The 18,099-nt window shown below is 36.6% G+C and overlaps 1 protein-coding gene across 1 annotated transcript in view; it reads left to right on the top strand.

The window, feature by feature from the left end:
• CDC42BPA (CDC42 binding protein kinase alpha) overlaps positions 1–17,892 on the top strand; it is a 774,086-nt gene extending 756,194 nt beyond the window's left edge. The window contains exons 32-36 of the mRNA XM_007936985.2: positions 2,767–2,890; positions 5,764–5,881; positions 15,327–15,444; positions 17,175–17,332; positions 17,761–17,892. Of these exons, the coding sequence (XP_007935176.1) occupies positions 2,767–2,890; positions 5,764–5,881; positions 15,327–15,444; positions 17,175–17,332; positions 17,761–17,892 (650 nt within the window). The remainder of the gene's footprint in view (positions 1–2,766; positions 2,891–5,763; positions 5,882–15,326; positions 15,445–17,174; positions 17,333–17,760) is intronic.
• The last annotated feature ends 207 nt before the right edge of the window (positions 17,893–18,099 follow it).

Raw genomic sequence — 18,099 nt, 5'->3', positions numbered from 1 at the left:
GTATGGAGGGATGGACACTGGGAAGAGGTAACTATGGGGAGGAAGTGGGAGGAGAGCTGTTGCATTGTGGTAAATTGGTCAATGACATGAGACAAAGTATATGTGAACTGATGTATGGAAAGTGAATTTGCTCTGTAAATCTTCACCCAAATCACAATAAAAAAAAAATTCATTCAGGTTAAGTCCACATAGCTATATAAAGAACATATTTGATTCTGGCATAACCCTTTTATTTTTCTGTGAGTCCCTATAAAAAGAGAAAGTATAGCTGAATGTATCTTCTATACTTCCAATACTGTAGAATCTACCCAAGTCTGTAGCACTGAAATTGTGAAAACTCATCCACAGTTCCAGATTGAGACTTCAAGAATACATCTTCTGCCTATCATAGGGCTTAGAATTTCTCAAGTGCTAATGACAACATAGGAAGAAGCAAGAAAAGAGGGAGGTCACAGGAGAACCCAGAATCAGCAGAGGAAATGGGAACCCTGGGAGTTGCAGAGAAGAGAGGGACAGTTGGTCAGTGACCAAATTCAAGAGGTGATTCCCCAGCCAGGGAGGTTGTCCATGTGTCATTGATCCAGAGAAGTCAGTTTTTTGCCAGTCAGAGTATGCCCAAACAGTTAAAATGTCACTTACAACAAATATTATAATGACCCCTTCTATATAATTATATGATAGTTATTCTCATGTCTTAGTAATTAATATCTACATAACAGAGCTGTTCATAAATTTCTGACCTCTTGTGATGAATCTATTTAATGAAAATGTACTTACAGTATGTTGTTGTTGATGTTGTTGTTGTTGTTGTTGTTATGTGCCATCAAGTCGGACCTGACTCATAGCGACCCCTCCTTGGGTTGCCGAGGCAGTATCAGTATGGAAGTAGATTGCCCAACCTATAGTATATTATTCATTTAAAAGAAAAAATTAAATTGACTTAAATATAAATAAAGACATTGGCTTCAAGAAAACACATCAAAATGTTTATATCACTTAACTCTGGGTAGAGAGATTATCTTATTTATGCATTTCCTCCCCCCCCCCCCGTATTCCATCAATAAATTTGTACCCTCAGCTATCATAAAAATATCCATCACAAGTTTTATGTTGTTGTTGTTGTTTAGGGTTTGGTGGGCTTTTTTAAGTACTAAAATAGATACATTGATTTCTGGTTTTGTGCTTTGCTGCATCCTCTTGGAACTGAAGGTCTCTTGTATACAGACTGGTAAATGTAGCGGAAGTCCTACACAAAGATGGTATTCCAATAGGACTTGAGAAAAATATTCAGATTTTAGAAACAATTCCCACTCAGCAATGGATTTATCATGAACTAATGATATAGTGAGCCAATGAAGTTTACGTTTCAGACCCCTCACTTCCATTCTGTTTTCTGTTTCTAGATCCACTCTCTTCTCACTGTGTGTGACCACTTTGGTCATAAAATACATACATACCCAGTTTGTATAGGGAAAAAAATGTATTCTAACTTGTCTTTGCCCATGCTCTCACCCTTCTGCTCTAGGCTTAGAGTAGAGTAGAGCTTGGGGAAGGGAGATCTGACAAAACTTAAATATTCTTGTCTTATCTTTTGGAAAGAAAAGGAAATCCCATTTCCATAGATCTTTTCCCTTTCTTGCTTTTCTCCTTCATCTTTCAGGAGCTCAGAGTGCTCCTGTAGCCCATTGGCTATTCAGAATCTCCTATTATTGCCATAACTCATCAAGACCTTATCTATCCTCACAAATCTCAAAATTCCAAAATTATATCTCACATTCTCATCTACTTTTAAATTCTTTTATTTTAATGTTTGTTGTTAAGAAAGTAATCTGATTAAGCTCTATCATTACATTATAAGGAAATTGGCACATTTTGAGGAATCATTTACTACCTTGACTTGCCCTACAGGTCCACTTGGCTTCTTCTCACCTCTTTTTCATTTCACTATTTTTGTTACTAAAAATTTCTAAAGATTGGCTTTTCTCTTTTTCCTTATCTTATATAGAGAATAGCATCCCCTGATAGGTTACGGATACATTATCTGTTTTATTCTTAGAGTATATTCACATAGCCCAGCATGGTTTGGGAGCCCCTGGCTGACAAACTTACTTACTTCTAGGTATTAATAACTGGAACATGAAAAGATGGACATTGGGCTCCTAATTTATATAATTGAGTATCATCTATCCCCAAGATCAGAAAAGTAGAACTAGTGAAAGATTCTTACCTTAGGTAAAAGAAGGTAGTGGAAGCACAGTACTTTTTCCTTACTCTACATTTTGCAGATTGAACCTTATAAAGGAAGTGTTTTGGTTATGTAAAAGTAATTTTTAAATATGATTATATACATGAATAGTTTATCATTTATGCCTGATTAATGTGCAGCATAGCAATAGGAGCTTTTAACACCCATCACCTATTGAAATCAGTACTTAGAAAAGATAGTCTAAAAATGTTGAGGGTGGGTAGCAAATCAAAGTGACAGCACCAAGGCACCTACATGTTTCTTTGAGTAAAATTGTGCACTTAATACTTAAAATGAAATAAAAATAAAAATAGCTATGCTTTATTTCAGCATACATCTATTTACATAAGTTGGTTGGTAATTCTTGCTTATATACTGTGATTATCACCACAACTTTTATAAATCAGAACTGCATATACTTGTACAGTTGACTAACATTTGCACTGTTCTGGGGATTAATAGACAGAAAGCATTTTAGCAATTTGAAAAACATGATTATTCTTTGTGTTTGTTTTTAATAGAAGGGGATGAACTGGTAGTTCCTGAAACATCAGATAATAGTCGGAAACAAATGGTTAGAAATATTAACAATAAGCGGCGTTATTCCTTCAGAGTTCCAGAAGAGGAAAGGATGCAACAGAGGAGGTAGATATTTAATTTATATTTATTGTCTATACATGTTTGTAGCATTTAAAGGACTATTTGATAATAATACTGTATTTCATTTGGAAGGAAAATTTTATCTCAGAAATCTCTTTCATCAATGTGTCAAAAACTACACTAATGAATTTTTTAGTGTAACAGTTTTCTCAGAAGTTGTGATGTGCATTTGTTTGAAGTATGATATTTTGATTCATTTTTGTAAGTAAATGGAATAGTTACACTTTTTGAAATATATGCCCTTCTATGATATAAACATAGATTATAGTTATGCATATAGTAAGCCTGCATATGTTTAAAACATTCAAAATTAACTATTCTCTTCATGAGCCAACAGAAATAGGATTTCCTGTTACATATAGAAACATCTAGAATGTTACCAATTATTTTTAAATAATTGCTCAGAATTATCTATAAAACACAATAGAGATTCTTTGATTTTTTGTAGTACATTTTATTGAAATATATTTTATGTATAGTGAAACACACACAACTGAAGTGACATGGGTCAATGCGTTTTTTTTCCCACAGTGTTCCTTCCCTTCCCCTCCCACTGCTGTTAACCAACAAAGAACATTTCCTTCCATATGTAAACCTTTCCTTGATTTTTTACAATAATGAACTTGTCCTGTGATTGACTTACTTCACTCAGCATGATATCCTCCAAGTTCATCCATGTTACGTGGTATTTTGCAGACTCTACATTATTCTTTAGTGTTGCATAGTATTCTGTTGTGTGTGTGTGTACCACAGTTTGGTTATCTGTTCTTCTGCTGATAGGCACCTAGGTTGTTTCCATCTTTTTGCTATTGTAAATAGTGTTGTGATGAACATAGGTGTGCATATCTGGCTCTCACTTGTTTAGGGATATATACCTAGTAATGGGATTGCTGGGTCAAATGGTATTTCTAATTCCACCTTTTTAAAGAATCACCATACTGCTTTCTACAGTGGTTGTATCATTTTACAGTCCCACCTGCAGTGTATGAGAGTCCCAATCTCTCCACATTCTCACCAGCATTTGTTATTTTCTGTCTTGTTGAACTTTGCCATCAGTGCTGGGGTGAGATGGTATCTCATTGTTGTTTTGATTTGCATCTCTTTGATGGCTAATGATCATCAGCATTTCTTCGTGTGTTTGCTGGCCTCCTAAATATCCTCTTTGGTGAAGTGTCTATTCATGTCTTCTGCCCATTTTTTAATTGGATTGTTGATCTTTTTGTTGTTGAGGTGTTGGAGTTTTCTATAAATTTTAGCGACAGGTCCCTTGTCAGATATGTCATTGCTGAATATTTTTTCCCAATCTGTAGGGTTCTCTTTTCACTCTTTTGGAGAAGTCTTTTGAAGCACATAAAAATTTAATTTTTAGAAGATTCCATTCATGTAGTTTATCTTCAGCTATATGTGCATTTTGGTTATACTTGACAGTCTATTTATGCCGTAAATTAGGGTCCCTAAATTTGCTCCTATTTTTCCCTTAAGGAACTTTATAGTTTTAGGTTTCACATTTAAGTCTGATTCATATGGAGTGACTTTATGTGTATAGTGTGAGATACGGATCTTGTTTCATTTTTTTGCAAATGGATATCCAGTTTACCCAGCACTATGTTAAAGAGACTATCTCTTCCCCATTTAATGGATTTCAGCCCTTTGTCAATAATCAGCTGACCATAGGTCGATGGATCTATTTCTGGGTTCTCAATTCTGTTCCCCTGGTGTATGAATCTGTCATTGTATGAATACCAGGCTGTTTTGACTACTGTGGCTGTGTAGTAGGTTTTGAGATCCCAGAATGTGAGACCTACTTTGTTCTTCTTCGATATTGTTTTGCTTATTCGAGGTCTCTTTCCTTTCTGTATAAAATTAGTGATTGGTTTTTCCATATCGTTAAAGAATGCCGATGGGATCTAGATTCGGATTGTATTGAATGTATAGATTGCTTTGGGTAGTACTGACATTTCCACAATGTTTAATTTTCCTAACCATGAGCATGGTATGTCCTTCCATTTATATATATCTTTTATGGTTTCTTGCAGTACTAATTTGTAGTTTTCTTTGTACAGGTCTTTTGTGTCCCTAGTGAGATTTATTCCCAAGTATTTTATTTTTTCATTTTTTGGTAACTATTGTAAATGGTATTGATTTCCTTATTTCCTTTTCAGCAATTTCTTTGTTATGTAGAGGAATCCAACTGATTTTTGGAGGTTGATCTTGTATCCTGTCACTATGCTAAATCTATCAGTTAGGTCCAGTAGTTTTTTTGCTGAGTCTCTTGGGTTTTCTATGCGTAGGATCATATCATCAGAAAATAGGGATAGTTTGACTTGTTCCTTACCAATTTGGATGCCTTTGATTTCTCTTTCTTGCTTTATTACCCTGGCTAGGACTTCTAGTACAATGTTGAATAGAAGTGGTGATAGAGGGCATCCCATTTTCGCAAGGGGAGTGGTTTTCAGTCTCTCTCCATTAAGAATAATGTTGGCTGTTGGTTTTGCATATATGCCATTTAGTATGTCGATGGATTCCTCGACTGTTCCTATTTTTCTGAGAGTTTTTATCAGGAATGGGTGGTGTCCTTCCCTCCATGAACTCCTGCCCCCTGAGCTATGTCCCTGTGCATATACAGCCCTTCTATTCTCCCATGATTGGTCTCTCCAAGGAGTGTATCCATCTAGTGTAGATGTTCAACTTCTATTATTTTTACTTATATGCTTATTTACATGATTTTATAGTTTTATTTTTATAAATTTTTTTTCTTAAAAAATAAATAGAAAATAATAAAATATGCTTAATTTTTTACCCTAAGTTTTCTAGATTTATCATGGAAAAAGTATCTAAACAAGTGTTTTATCCTACAGAGAGATGCTACGCGATCCAGAAATGAGAAACAAATTGATTTCTAACCCAACTAATTTTAACCACATAGCACACATGGGGCCAGGAGATGGAATTCAGATTCTGAAAGACCTCCCCATGGTAAGCAGAATAAGGAGAGGATGTGAACATGGATGGAGCTGGGAGTAAATATTTATATATGTGTAATAATAGAAAAAGAAATTTAAGGAGGAAATGTTTATCTCAGTATATCATGATGTGTGTAAGATGCATGATGAATACCTTATGAAAAAAACATAAAATTTAAACATCTGTCAAAACCTGATCAAAAAAACAAACAAAGCTAAGTTCTTTAGTCCCAAGCCCTATAAACATCTCCCATTTGTAGACTTAATTGGTTGAAGAAACTGCAGGATCTGAGGAAGATCTCTACTAAGACCAATCACTGAGTTTTAGCAATTCAATACAGGTATTTAATCATTCTCTCTATTTTCCCAAAGAACTACATTAGCTTGATCATTAATGGTCATGCCATTAATGGTCAGCTAGCTGGCTGTGAAATTCAATGTTTGCTTTGCCCAACATACATGTTGTCTTGTCACTCTTACATAAAGAAGAGCACAATGTAGGAAAACTATTGTGTTTTAACAATATAAGTTTGAATTAGCAGAGCTGCTGTTGAGGTTTAAAGCATCCATGGAATTAGCTAATGATCTAGACTTTTAACATTTTGGTAATAGTGTTCTATGAAACTATTGAATTTTAATATCGTGAGCCTTTTGGTCAGTGTTGAGAGCAGCTAAACACTACACAGAATTTTAACAGTGTATATCCTATCATGATTTGAAAGCGTATTTGTGAACCTTGACCCAAAGCTCTAAGAAAAATCTATCTTAATTACTCACACTGCCAATTCTACTGTGATATAGAAGATATAAACAAGTATTACTGACACAGAGAAAATGATAGGTAATATAGTTTGATATGCATTCCTTACTTTTTTTAATTTAAATAAGTAATAAGTTTTTAAAGGAAGCTTTGCATTTGTTTCATGGGAAGGAAATAAAAAGGCTGTGTTCATTGGAATCTGAGTTTGAGTTCTAAGTTGTATATATATCCCACTTAACCAGTTGGCCCTGCGTATGAATTAATGTGACATTCTTACTGTCATCATTCTTTTCATCGACATCAAGGGCATTATTATTATATGGTGATGCCCAAATTCTTTCCTTTAAGGAATTCAGATCATTCATGTTTATTGGCTATGATGAGTAAATGTAAATAAATATTTTATAAACTAAATTACAGCTAATCTTGATATAGTAATGAAAACTAAGTTAGTAGAATATTAAAACTGTTTTACTTATCCATCATACTTAAAAGCTATACTATTTTTTCAGCCTTTTTAGGGGAATAAGATTTCAGATATCTTTCTATTATTTTCTTATTTTGAACATTTGCTTAAAATCTTCAGTCTAGTTTTCTTTTATTCTCCAAAGTAGACATAGTATAACCATATAGTCCAAAGCCTCTGTCTTTATTCCTTGTGGAGGTTACAATGTGGGACACAAAATATCTTAACATTTTTTAATTGTGAAAACAGTTAAAAACTGAATATATTTATAGGTCATATTTGATAGATCAAGTGTTATATTTTATTTTAATTAAACTTTTTAAGTTTAGTAAATATTTTTCAATACCTGATATAAAGTGACCTTATAGAGGACTATAAATTTCAAATACGTATGTTGCAAAGCAACATATCAGCAGATAGTAAATTTGTTTTAGTAGTTAACAAGGTTTTAATAGGTATTCTTTCACTCTTGTTTCATTTTGATAGAAAGATATATTTTTCATTTCATGTATTTCAATAACATAATAAGAGTTGTAGACTTTTTTTTTTTTAAGAAATTCTATTATATCCCAAATATTACAGTATCTTCCTTAATTTGAAAAAGCCTCAGGAATTAATGAAATGTTCCTCTGCTTGGTATTGTTCTGCCATCAGGTGAGAAATCAATTTGCTAATGTTCCAGAATTCACTCAGACATTAATATACAGTATGACTGTGCACCCTGAAGCTAATATGTCTATTTCAAACATTGCAAGTACATTTATACCCAAATTTCCTTCCTTTACTTTTTCCCCTCTCAATCTCCTACCACTCAAATCTTTTTTTTCCAAAATGAGATCTAGTCTTTAGTACTAACCAAAACAAGTTCAGACAGTGTTTTCCAGAGTCTCATCCCTCAGCTGTCTCCTTAACACATAGTTAAGCCTGTTGATTGTTCATAGCTGCTGTCACTTGATTTTGTTAGCCCATGGCCACCTTGTTGATTCTGTATTTTCCTTAAATTGACTCAAGCGATTAGCTCAAGTGGTTTTTCTTTTTGACCTAGCTATGTTCAATCTAGTTGTTAATGTTCCTTCCAGTCTGTTAACTATTTTCTAATCAAGTAATAAAAACTTCTGTTTTTCCAGAGGTAAGAAATTGGTAGACATTTTTACAACCTGTTTCTTTACCTGTATATGTAGTATGTATCATGTGTCTGAATTTCTGTTCTTCACAGCTATATTTTATTTTCATGTGATTTTTTTTTCTTTTCATTACAAAGAACATATAAGCTGGGACTTTTTCATGCAATCATTTAAAAAATACTTTTTCACCACTTACTATGTGCCCAGAATCACACTTGTCTCAAAGTAGACATTGGTAAACAACAACATAATACACATGTCTAGAAAAAATATATAATATGTATGTCTGTGCATGTGTATGTATCTGTTTATTGAAAAATGTGTGATATTTTAATATAGTCTCAGATTTTAATATGTTCTTTCCACTGAAATAAAATTATATTTATTTAATAAATTCTTCTAAAAATGAAGATAAGTTTATCTAATATTAACATATATAAGAAGAATTTCAAATGCCAAACCTACATCTGTGCAAACAGAATGTACCCCAGACATTTTTATGTTTTAACTTACTCAGATCAGTATTGTTTTCCTGTGAAATACTTACAAGCTCAAAGAGTTTATTGGATGCCTTTAGAAGCTTGATTGTTTTCTTTACCAAAATGAACCTGAAGTGGAGTTGCTTGGCTCATGAGTATAGAAGAGACAATGAAACTAAGAGAGTCTTTTTTTTTTTTTTAACCTTACCCTCGTATCAGATGTGAACCTTTCATGTGTGTCTTGGTGAGCCAAGAGAATATAAGCAATTATATTTCTGTCATAGAAATACAGACTATATTCATGTTCCTGAATCCTTTTTATCATTTACCTTTTTCATTAGTAGATGCTGGCAATAAAAGACTGTTTTGTTTTGTTTTCAGTTGGATTCAAGAATAGTATTTTACCCTTAGATGATTTATTTTTGACCCATTGCATTTCTTCAGATAACATTGTGGTTAGTCACTTTATTTGCATCTGAATTTCTTGCCTTTCCCTAAAATGGTTAGTAAAGATAAAATTTTGAGCTCAGTGACCTCTCATGGCTTTCAGAAGTCATTTTGCTTCTTAAACTTACAACTTTTACATCAATGATTTTCTTTTTAGAAACAACCTTGGAAAGTACTGATCTCATTCATATCTCTTAAATTAAAAACACTGTTTTACAGAGGAGCCTTTCTTTTAAGCCTAGATAATTTACCAGATCTGTTTACAAAGCAAGTGCATCTCAACTCATGAGAAGATAAATGCCATGCTGGTCTCATGCTGCCTTCTCTCCAGCAAGCTGTCTAACCTCTCCCTCTAGTGAAGGATTGGAAGATATTTTCTGGAAACATAGTTATACATCAAGAACCAGACCTTGAAAATTCCCATTAGAAGAGGTGATTGGGCACTAAATGATGCTTTTCAATATTCAGAAATTATTTTTTATGAAACACTAGCATCTTGGTTTTAAAAGCTTTTTTCCTATAACTTTAGTATTATGTTATTTTATTTTAAAAAATATATACCTCACCATTGAAGGGAAGAAGGCATGGTTTTCTTCCTTGGTAAAAGCGAATGTGTTCTCTTGGGTATCTATCTAAATGGAGAGAAGCTTGAGCTGCTTAAAGGTAAGCCAACAATTACCATATTCCCTCAGTTACTATTTTTGTTAAAGGGAGAATAAGATCAGTAAGAACAAACGCATTAATACAAGTTTTATAAATACCAGGAAATGGTTTTACATGGGTTCAGATTTCCAAGGAAAGAATTTTTTAAAATACATCTAGTTAGAAGCTAGTTGTAGATTCACTTGTCCCTTTCTTAAACTGTTTCTTATTTTCTCTATCCTTAGACTTAATTTCATAAGGTGAATGATCTTTTACAAATCAGTCATTTAAGTAACTGGCAAGAGAATTACTAAGTTTAACTTTCTAAAACTTAGAAGTATTTCATTAAGGATTCAGTTCTGATGTAAGCTAGTACTTCATTTTCTCTATATGCATGTTGTCTGATATGTCACATGTAACTAGCAGATCCATTTTCATTACCTTATTACCGTTTTTTCTTCTTTCTGTTGTTTTGATAGCCAGGTTTCCCTTATCCATCCCCTCATCATCACTCCGGTCTGATCTCCTCTCCGATCAACTTTGAGCACATCTATCACATGACTGTTAATTCTGCTGAAAAATTTCTTTCTCCTGATTCCATAAACCCTGAATATTCCCCGTCTCTACGCTCTGTCCCCGGTACACCAAGCTTTATGACTCTGAGGGTATGAACAGCTGAGTCAGGTGTTAACTTCTACTAACCACATACGATCTCCTATTGCTTGGCTTAACAAAGTAACACTGCCGAGGTGGCACCGTTTTATGAGTGTTTTCCTTTGGCCTCTTTCTATTCTGCCAAATTTCTACTCTTCCTTTTCCTCCTCTCTTTATGTTCCTCTTCCTCCTACTCTTTCCTCAAATTTCATTTTTTTTTTTATTTTTGAAACAATATTGGAGGTTTTTTGATATTTAATGAAAGATTTTCCCACCATATTTTCTATTACAAATCCTATCAGAAGAAATAGCCCGAGTGGGCCTTTATTCTGTTAAAACACACAAAAAACGAGTTCCCAGAATTTCTGAATTTTTTTAATCATTTATATAACCACTTCAATTCAGAGGATTTTTTTTTTTTTTTTAATATTTAGCAAGGTTAGAGTCTGTGTAAGGCCTGTCCAGCTATCTTCTATCTGTAATTAAAAGCTTAAAAGTCTCCATGGTACTGTTAATTAGTAACAGGAAGAACTACAAGAAGGTATACTAATCTTTGAGCTGCTTGAAATGCTTCTAATTCTAGCCAGGACCTAAAATAAGAAAATTAAATCCAAGAAAGAAGAAAAGCAAAGTGTGCCACAGGCTGAGGGACCATGGCTTCTGCTGCAGCCCCTCTCACCAGCCTCATGCCTTTGTTCCTGGGGCTGTGCCATGGGATGAGAGCTGGTGACCATTAAAACCAAATAACTTTATTAATATGTTTATACCAACTTCAAGAGAAAGTTTCTCATGTTATTTTTGCAGATAATAAAATCTTAGGATTGTATCACGTGGACCCATTTCTCATAGTGTCCTCTGGCTTAGGAAATAGTAGCATCAATATCTTCATTTATATGTATTAAAAAACCAAAAACCAAACTCACTGCCGACTCATAGCAACCCTTGGGTTTCTGAGGCAGTATTACTACGAAGTAGATTGCCTAACCTTCTTTCTGAGGAGTGGCTGGTGGATTTGGACTGCCAGCCTTCTGGTTAGCAGTCAAATGCCTTAGGCACTACGTCACCAGCGCTCCCTTTGTATGTATGGTAAAGTTATTTTCCAATAAGGAACTTATAATGTGAGAAGGTGATGTGTTTATTTTGTATTAAAAAGTATTCTGGACTAAAATGTTTTAAATATCATTGACATTGGCATTAAATGATAATGTCATTTAAATATCTTATTTGACAAAATAAGATTAATCATGATAAAAGTTAAAATAAGCTTTCATTTGCTTGGTAACAGATTTCAGGGAGAAGATTACAGAGAAATGTTGCATAACTTAATCACTTAAGAACTTTTCATATAAAAGATGACAGAACTGTCACTTAAGTTGTTGTTGTTTGTTGTTAGGTACCACGGAGTCGGTTCCGACCCATAGCGACTCTGTGTTAGTGAAGGGAACGACCTGGTCCTGCGCCATCCTCGCAGTCGTTGCTGTGTTTGAGCCCATTGTTGCAGTCGCAGTGTCAGTCCATCTTGCTCGTCATCTATAAGTAGAAACACTGTACTCTATGTGGAGATTGAGCCCTAATTTTATGTAAACAATGTTTGTACATGGAAAAGGGCCAGAAGCTTAAGTTCCATGTCACTTTATAATGAAGTACAGCATTAGCTGAATGAATAACAAACTGTTTTGGTTTTTTTTTACATTTTTCCCTTGCACATTTCTTCTGTATATCATTCCTTTCTTGCCTCAACATTCAATGTTACCAAGCAACTGATATGTTTTATGGCCTTCATTTTTGCCATTTATTCTAGGGTAAGTTTGTTTCATAGGAAAAAACACCACTGAGGTATCTTCAGTGTCACAAAAAAAAGCATCTAAAAATACCAAGCTGGAAATGGCCAGCCCACCTCTTTTGAGCTTTCCTTTGCTGCCTTGTGCGCATGTGCCCTAGAGGGTTGATCCTGTATGTGTGAATGTTGACTTGCTAGCACTGACTATTTTAATTTCAAAAAATTCGTTTGTTTGTTTTCTTAGAGGGGGAAAAAAAAGAATTACATGGACTTTGCAAACTTTCTATGTGTACCAAAATGGTAGTGGTTGAATAACTCAGTGTATATGCTAACTCTTAGAAAAGATGACTGTCTCCTTTCCTATCGTATGGTATATAGGTCTTCTGAGTGCAATGAAATGAGCATAAATATTGGAGACTTTCTAGGTTTCAAAGACCAAGCAATAAAGAAATGTTCTCAATTGTAGCTACAAAATATTTTTTCTTCATTTATTTCCAGATACTATTATTCTGCCCAAACAATACAAATAAAATGTATTTTGTATCCTTAAAACATACACATACACATATTCACATGCAGTTTTAACATCAAACCAGTATTAACTACAACACTGTGTATTCTGTAGAAAGGCTCAGAAATACTTATTAGTCACTGTTTTAGATGCTGAACATTAGTGTTGTCATAACAGCAGTCAGTATATGAAGTGCTAAAGTGATCGAAGAAATGAGACTAGAAACAGTCAAAAACCATGTGCTTAGTAAACAACCAGAGCAAACTAGACTGTCACTTCAAGCCGAGGACCCTGTGGGTGGTGATAAGGGTAAGAGAGTGTCTACCAAAAGTTTTCACCTTATTTTCTATGTTTAAAGGACAGGAACAAAGACGTTTAGTAAATATATAATATAGTTTAAACATTTAGGCCTTTTCTGTGGCTGAAGCTTGCAAAGTGTTCAGGTTAATTAGATTTATGTTAACGCTGAATAATGTAAGTCAAAGAACAGTGTGATTTTCAGTGTCTGACAGGTATGTGGATATATCTCCCTGATGTCTTCTCTCCTTCAGTAATGCCAGAAGATAGAGTATTGTTTAATGAACTCCAAGTGATTAAAAAAGATTTGGTAAAATGAGACAGACAGTTAAAGTGTTTTAAAATACACTGGTTAGCTGTATATTCTGTGCTATTTGGAGAAAAAGCTTGCTACAGTGTGGTCAACTATGAGAAACAAAATGTGTTAGAAGAAATGATGGGCTGGCAACATACTAAACTGTTGATAGTATCTGGTAAATTCAAAAGATGACTTTTTGTGTCTGTTTTATGATTTCACTATTTTCCATTCTACAGTCAGTGAGTGTTCCCTTTGATAATCAGAATCAAACAAACAATTTTAATGAATTGGTTAATACTTAGAGAACTACAGGCTAAAAAATACATATTTGACGGTTACTTACTTTTTATTACCTGTTGGTGGCCATGGCCATCAGTAAGAAAGGTGACAGCACATCTACAGTAGAGTTACCCTACAGCACCATGTGGAGAGAGCCTGCCCTTCTTAAAGGGAAGTAGCGTGTCAGTCTCTAACTCAGAGTTAGATTAACTGGCTTTACTTAACGAACCGATGCTTAGGAGGAGTCACAAAACTTGAATTTTTGACTACTTTTTGAAATGTGATTATTTTCATTATGGAGTTACCATTTTGCTTAATGCAGGTAAAAATTGTATTTCTCCTCCTAGCAGATTTTCTGTTTGATGTGACTGAAAAAGAAGGTGAAGGTGAGATTGCAGATTGCTTTGTGGAGTTATTAGCAGAGCAGGGGAAGAAAAGCTTATAGCAGAGATGGTGTAAGTGCTTTGATGTTTGTTACTACAGCTGCCTTAATCCTCAGGGAAGCCCCATGAGATCACTGTCATGCCCATAACACAGATGAGAACACTGAGGTTCAGGGTGTAACTCATCAGCCAAAGGCTTTCTGTTGTTAAGTCGTGTAGCATACGTGGGCTGCCTTTATGTCACAGTCTCCTTATAAGGTGCCAGAGAAGGAAGGATGGGCTACTTGATATAAACACTGTGGGGTAGTAAAATTGCTATTAAGGAAAACTTAATAAGGGTTGATAAATTTTCTAAATATATGTTTAGAAATTGTAAGAAATCCAAACCACTTGCATCAGAAAATGCTTATATGAGACTGAAATCAGCTTATAAATGAAGAAAGTATTGTGAGGGGTAAAAGGGATGCTAATAGTATGGTACATGTTGTTTGCCTACTCCAGGATTTATAAGGAATATTGAAAGATTTTTCCCAAATCTGGACTTTGGTCAGCCTGGACACTTCTTTTGATCTGAAAGCTCAGGGCCATCCAGGCTGTGTGCTCTCTGTCTTGGTCATCCCCACACCTCTTAGCACACTCTTCCCTACGGGCAGGGATTGACAGTCTATGGTCTATTTGCTACCTTGAATGACCACAATCATTCAATAACAAGACAGAATGCTTCTCAGGCCAGTCTTCCCAAGTTAAATATTCCTGCCTGGGCTGTGATGTGGTAGACATCCTGTTAGTAACTCATATTGCTATTCTGTGTGAATCAGTAAAGACGCCTGGTGACTGGGATCATGAACAGGTGAATGACATGTTTGGTACCCTGTTAATAAAGCATTTACTTGAGAAGAATATAGTTTTAGCTGACTTCCTTCCAGATGGACTTATTTACTCAGCTATTCGGTTATCCTAGGTAAATAAATACCTCAGACAAATGAAAGCTTTGTTTTACTTACCTGCAAATGTCCATGTAATTCTACACTTCACTGTCACTGCTAACCACATATCTTTTACTTTCTGTTCTCACAACAAGAAATTCTTATTTACTGATAAGTATTTTAAGCCTTGATCTGATCTGATAAGATGTTTAGTAAATGTCAGGATAAATACTTATGCTTGTACTGCCTTTTGGAGTGGGACTGCTTTTGTGGTCAGGAGGGGTTTATGGTTCTTTGCTCTGTATCACTCTAATCAAGATAATTCTGTTGGTAATTATACTGAAAAATAGACATCACTAAAGAAAACCAATTTCTCTCTGGCTGAAGAATTGTCTTTCTCTTTTATTTTTAGAACCCTCGGCCTCAGGAAAGTCGGGCAGTGTTCAGTGGCTCAGTCAGTATTCCATCTATCACCAAGTCCCGCCCTGAGCCAGGGCGTTCCATGAGCGCCAGCAGTGGCCTGTCAGCAAGTAAGTGGCCTGGGCTGCAAGAAGGCCCCTCTGCTGCCCGCGTGTCCTTAAGGCCTTGGACATATGACTGTGCATGTGCTCATGTGTGCGCCCTGAATTAGAGTGGCCTCATTGTTAACACTGGGTGAAACCAGTAGGTGCAAGTGCGGTTGTTAAGAAAATAGTCATGGAGTCCTTATAGAACTTACCATCCAATGAGAGGCAGACAAATAATATCACAAGCTGTGATGATAAATGCTCAGAAGGAAATAAGTAGCGTGTGGTATTTGAGAATAACAAGGTGTAGCTGTTGGGGATGAATTCATACCTAGAATAATTTTTAAAAGTATACTACCTCCCCAAAAGGTGATACTTACACTGAGACGTGCCTCGGTTTGAGTCATGTTTGAGTAACTGAAAGGAGGCCAGCGTTGGCTAGGTGACAGTGATGAGGGAGTGGTAAAAATAAAGTGGGAGAGAGAAGCAAGAGTCAGGTCAGGTCAAGCAAGGACTGAGACCAATGTAAGAATTTTCATTTTATTCAAAATGCGAATTTTGAAGAGTTTTCAGTGGGGGAGGGCTTTCATCAGAATTACATTCTCAAGATCACTCTAGCTGCCAAATGGAGAATGAATGAGAGGTGAGCACTGGTGGAGGCAAGGGTCCGGGCAGCAGGCTCCGAGCGGGTCCAGCTGAGAGCTGAGGATGGCGCAGGATACAGCAGCGGCAGGGGAAATGGCCAAAATAAATCTCTAGATATATTTTGGAGGTAAAACAGTATGACTTGATGATGAATTAGGACAGAGATTGACTTTAGATGAGTCTGGCAAAACGACTACACACCTCAAACATTAGAAATTTTTCATGTAGCAAATTTTAAAAAGCAAAATCAGAAAGCTATTAGTATACACCCATGCACATTTTTACTAGATTTAACAAAAGTTCTTATAGTCCATTTTAGCAGATATCGAACATTCCAATAGCTAGCAAACCTAGTAACATTTTTCATTCACTCTTGATTTTCATGTTGGCTTTATGTGCCCCGACTCTAAGATCAAGAGTGTGATTTCTTAAGAAACTCACCTCATTTTTATATCTGAGGCTTCTTGCCTTATGGAATGAATAAACTTCATGTTTCCTTTGTTTTTTTGTAAAAATTATCTAATAAACTCGGGTGGTGTTTAGACATCAAGTGGAGTAGTCTTTCCTTCTGGGAATTGCTCTGCCTGCCTCACCAGCCTGCACCACCGAGTATCTGCTTTGTGCCAGGCCCTGTGCTGGCCCTGGAGAGTCAGGCGGTCCAGTGATCAGGGAGATGGCACACACATGTTATAACACAGTGTGCTGTGAAAGATATGTGAGAGAAGCCAAGGGCCCCACGGGTCTCATAGGGGAAGGCTCCCTAAGGAAGGAGCACAGTGGGGACTTACAGGGTTAAGTGGGAAGTATGTGGTGAGCAAATGTTTCAAGCAGACAGTGCAGCAGGCGCAAAGGCAAGCCGCACTGAGACAGTCCCAGTAATAGCTGTAACGGGGGGCAGAAGGCTGAACTGTGAAGCTGAGCCCTGGCACCGGGGTGACCAGGTGGACTGACCAGGAGCTGTCGTCAGTGCAGGGCTCTAAGCTGGAGGGGGTTGGATCATCTGCAACAATGGGGAGGATGGTTGGTCACCTCAGCAGTCTGTCTGTGTACTTCCTAGAGGGTCATCCTCTTCTGCACATACAAAGTTCTGCTTGAATGATGTACTGTAGGGTCGTCTGCACAGAATGGCAGTGCATTAAAGCGAGAATTCTCTGGAGGAAGCTACAACACAAAGCGGCAGCCCATGCCCTCCCCATCAGAGGGCTCACTGTCTTCTGGAGGCATGGACCAAGGGAGCGATGCCCCCGCGAGGGACTATGACGGGGAGGTGAGTGGAGCGTGGGCATGGCTGTGCCTAGAGACAGGGGTCTGTAGAAATAGTGTATTAAAAAGACTGGTACGTTTACCAGAGTCATTCCATCTTGAGACTAACATTAGGGGATGTGTTGACTCCTAGCCAGTGGACAGCAAAACCAGTCACTTAGATTGTAAACTGCAGTTTTCCCAGGGATTTTCAAGCTTCTGATTACTTTTGTATGAAATAACCTGCATTTCTCCAGGCCTGCATAGAGGGCTGTATTTGTTGTGTTCTTTGTGTCTTACTCAACTCAGGGGTCTATTTAATATGATAATGAAAAAGCCACCTCAGGTGTTTATTTGGTCAAGAGGCTGGAGGATGCTCAGGGATGCTTGGGCCTCTCTTGCTCCCCTCCTTCCCCCTCTGCGTGTCATTAACAGCTGCCTTCCTCTCTACAGGACTCTGATTCTCCGAGGCATTCCACAGCTTCCAACAGCTCCAACCTGAGCAGCCCTCCCAGCCCAGTTTCACCCAGAAAGACCAAGAGCCTCTCTCTAGAGAGCACTGACCGTGGGAGCTGGGACCCGTGAGTGCTCAGCACCCAGATCCCAGGACACCACAGCTGCTTCTCTTGCGTAGCTCCTTCCCCTCACCCCCTCACTTTGATCTCTCCCCTTCATCTCTGCCTGAAAATGACCTGGGCTGGCAGCAGTAGCAGGGTGGAGACTTGGGACTTCTGACACACAGCTGCACGCCCCTCCAGATTCCACAGCACCAACTACAAAGGCAGACTTTTC

Source organism: Orycteropus afer, unplaced genomic scaffold (assembly GCF_000298275.1).
Source record: "Orycteropus afer afer isolate SDZICR_OR568_19922 unplaced genomic scaffold, OryAfe1.0 scaffold00039, whole genome shotgun sequence".
In the NCBI taxonomy this organism is placed as follows: Eukaryota; Metazoa; Chordata; class Mammalia; order Tubulidentata; family Orycteropodidae; genus Orycteropus; species Orycteropus afer.
Note: the sequence above shows the minus strand (reverse complement) of the source record. Positions and strands in the feature narration are given on the sequence as shown.